The sequence below is a fragment of the Onychomys torridus genome, chromosome 11, assembly GCF_903995425.1.
Source record: "Onychomys torridus chromosome 11, mOncTor1.1, whole genome shotgun sequence".
NCBI lineage: Eukaryota > Metazoa > Chordata > Mammalia > Rodentia > Cricetidae > Onychomys > Onychomys torridus.
Genome location: NC_050453.1, coordinates 21,708,960 through 21,711,272, shown reverse-complemented (window position 1 = coordinate 21,711,272; position 2,313 = coordinate 21,708,960). Strand labels below are relative to the sequence as shown.

The 2,313-nt window shown below is 41.3% G+C and overlaps 1 protein-coding gene across 1 annotated transcript; it reads right to left on the bottom strand.

The window, feature by feature from the left end:
• Positions 1–803: 803 nt before the first annotated feature.
• Positions 804–1,850, bottom strand: LOC118593530 (olfactory receptor 10J1-like). Its single transcript, XM_036203063.1, has one exon. It carries the CDS (start codon positions 1,786–1,788, stop codon positions 856–858), a length of 933 nt encoding a protein of 310 aa, XP_036058956.1. The 5' UTR covers positions 1,789–1,850; the 3' UTR covers positions 804–855.
• Between the last annotated feature and the right edge of the window lie 463 nt (positions 1,851–2,313).

The following is a 2,313-nucleotide window of genomic DNA, read 5'->3' as shown; positions in this document are numbered from 1 at the left end:
ATTCTCAGCGATCTTCTCCCTCAAAAGCCCCCTCTTTTTGAGACTTAAAACGATTTCTTTTCTATGAAGGATGCTTTATTGTGAGCCCCCAGAACCCCGCTCCTCCATCTGGCTTCTCATCAATAAGAAGCAAAGAATAGATCAAGTCGCTTGCATTCAGATGAAATGGCCAGACTCCCATGGCTATCCTATACTGATTAGAATGGTTTTCCATTTAATGACTCCTTCCTTTTTTTCATGGCCTTTCCTTAGTTCCCCTTCACTGGGAGTTCTACCTGTGGCAGATAGGAAATGTGGAGTTCCTTTGGAGTCCCATGTGTGGCTGCTTGAAGATAGTTTATCTGAAAAGTTTTAGCTCATTCCAAATTCATTTCTTAAGAGATCTCTGTAGTTTTTGCATTGCTTATCTTATTAAAACACAAGGCAGTTAGACGTCTATACATATCCTTCCTACTCACCACTTGCTCAAGCATCTAATTTATATTAAGAGAATATTCCATTGAGTAATGTTTAATGTGTGGTTTATAATTCAACAAGAAATAGATTGGTCCTTTAAATTTAAGCTCAGAAATGAACATAAGATCATACTTTGACCTTGTAATTATCTTCTGGAGTAGGGCCAATAGCTGTCTGTGCACAGGTCTTGCAAGTGACCTGTGTTTTTATTATGTTAACAAAGAGGTTTAGGAAATGAAACGCAATTATTAAAGGCTGGCTCCCAGCTCCACTTTTGCCCTCTCCCGGGCCCTGGCTAGGATGTATGAGACTTCTAATCACATGAAACCCTGGCTTTATAACTTTACCTATCATGTTCCATATGAAAAAAAATGAAATTATTAGGACATGAATTAGCAACTATGACAGGGATTTCCTACCCAATACTTTCCGCAGAGCATCCTGGACTTCTTTATTTCTCAGACTATACACAACAGGGTTTAGTAGAGGTGTTATAACAGTGTAAGTCACTGAGATCAGCTGGTCCTGGTCCCTTGTGTTCTCTGACTTGGGTTTGAAGTAGGCAATAGAGGCACAACCATAGTGGATCACTACCACAGTGAGGTGGGAGGCACAGGTGGCAAAAGTTTTTTTCCGGCCTTCAGCTGAGGCAATCTTGAGAATGGTGGAAATAATGAGAACATACGTGATAAACAGGAAAGTGGCAGGTGCTGTGATTGCCAGGAGGCTGATAACTAATGTCAAGATGTCATTGATGACTGGCACTGCACAGGCCAGATTCAAAACAGGTCGGACATCACAGAAGAAATGTTCAATCAGTGAGTGGCAGAAGGGCAGCCTGAAAATGGACACCGCCTGAACTAGTGAGAGAAAGAACCCTGTGGCACAGACTGAAGATGCCAGAATGGCACACACCCTCCAATTCATGATGATGCTATAACGAAGTGGGTTGCAGATGGCCACATAGCGATCATAACCCATGACTGCTAGCAGGAGACAGTTGGTGATTGCAAATCCAAGAAAAAAAAAGAGCTGTGTCCCACATCCCTCCAGGGAGATGGTTTGGCTCAGACCCACAAGGCTAGCAAGCATTCGTGGGATGATGACCAGGGAATAGAAAGTCTCTGAAGTGGAGAGAACACTTAAGAAGAAATACATGGGGGTGTGAAGGTGGTGGTCAATACGGATAATGGTCACAATGATGACATTGCCAGCCAGAGTCAGGATGTACAGGGCAAGGAAGACAACAAATAATGTGAGTTGGTATTCTTGGAAATTGGAGAAACCTTGGAAAACAAACTCTCTTACCTCTGTGCAGTTGGCTCTCTTCATTGAGGAGCTCAGATCTGAAAGATATTGAGAAGGTCAATATAATGTCTTAGTGCCAGAGATGACCCTGAGTATATTGCAGAGCAAAGATCCTATACAGCTGAGTCAGTTTAAAACTCCATGGATGGGGCTGTAAGGAATTTCCATCCATAAAGCCCTTGTCTTCCAAGAATGGTGCCCTAAGTTCCGTCACTGGAATTTAAATTTTAAAAATACACAAATAAGAGGAATGTGTTGTGGGATGAGCTTTTAACTCTGGGGTTCACTGGCTTGTCACCCTGGAATCAATGAATTCCCGGCAAATAAATACTCTGACTTAGAAAAAAATTTTTTAAAAAGTCTAAGTTGATGACATCTAAACAACAATAGCTGTGGTTGGCTTCTGGTTTCCACACCTGTATAAACATGTGCACCTACTTGAATAAGAGCATACACAAAATAAAATTTAAAAACAATGAAAATAATATCAACTCATTCCTTCAGAAATGGTGGACTGGGTCCTTGAATTAAACATAAAGATAGAACCTG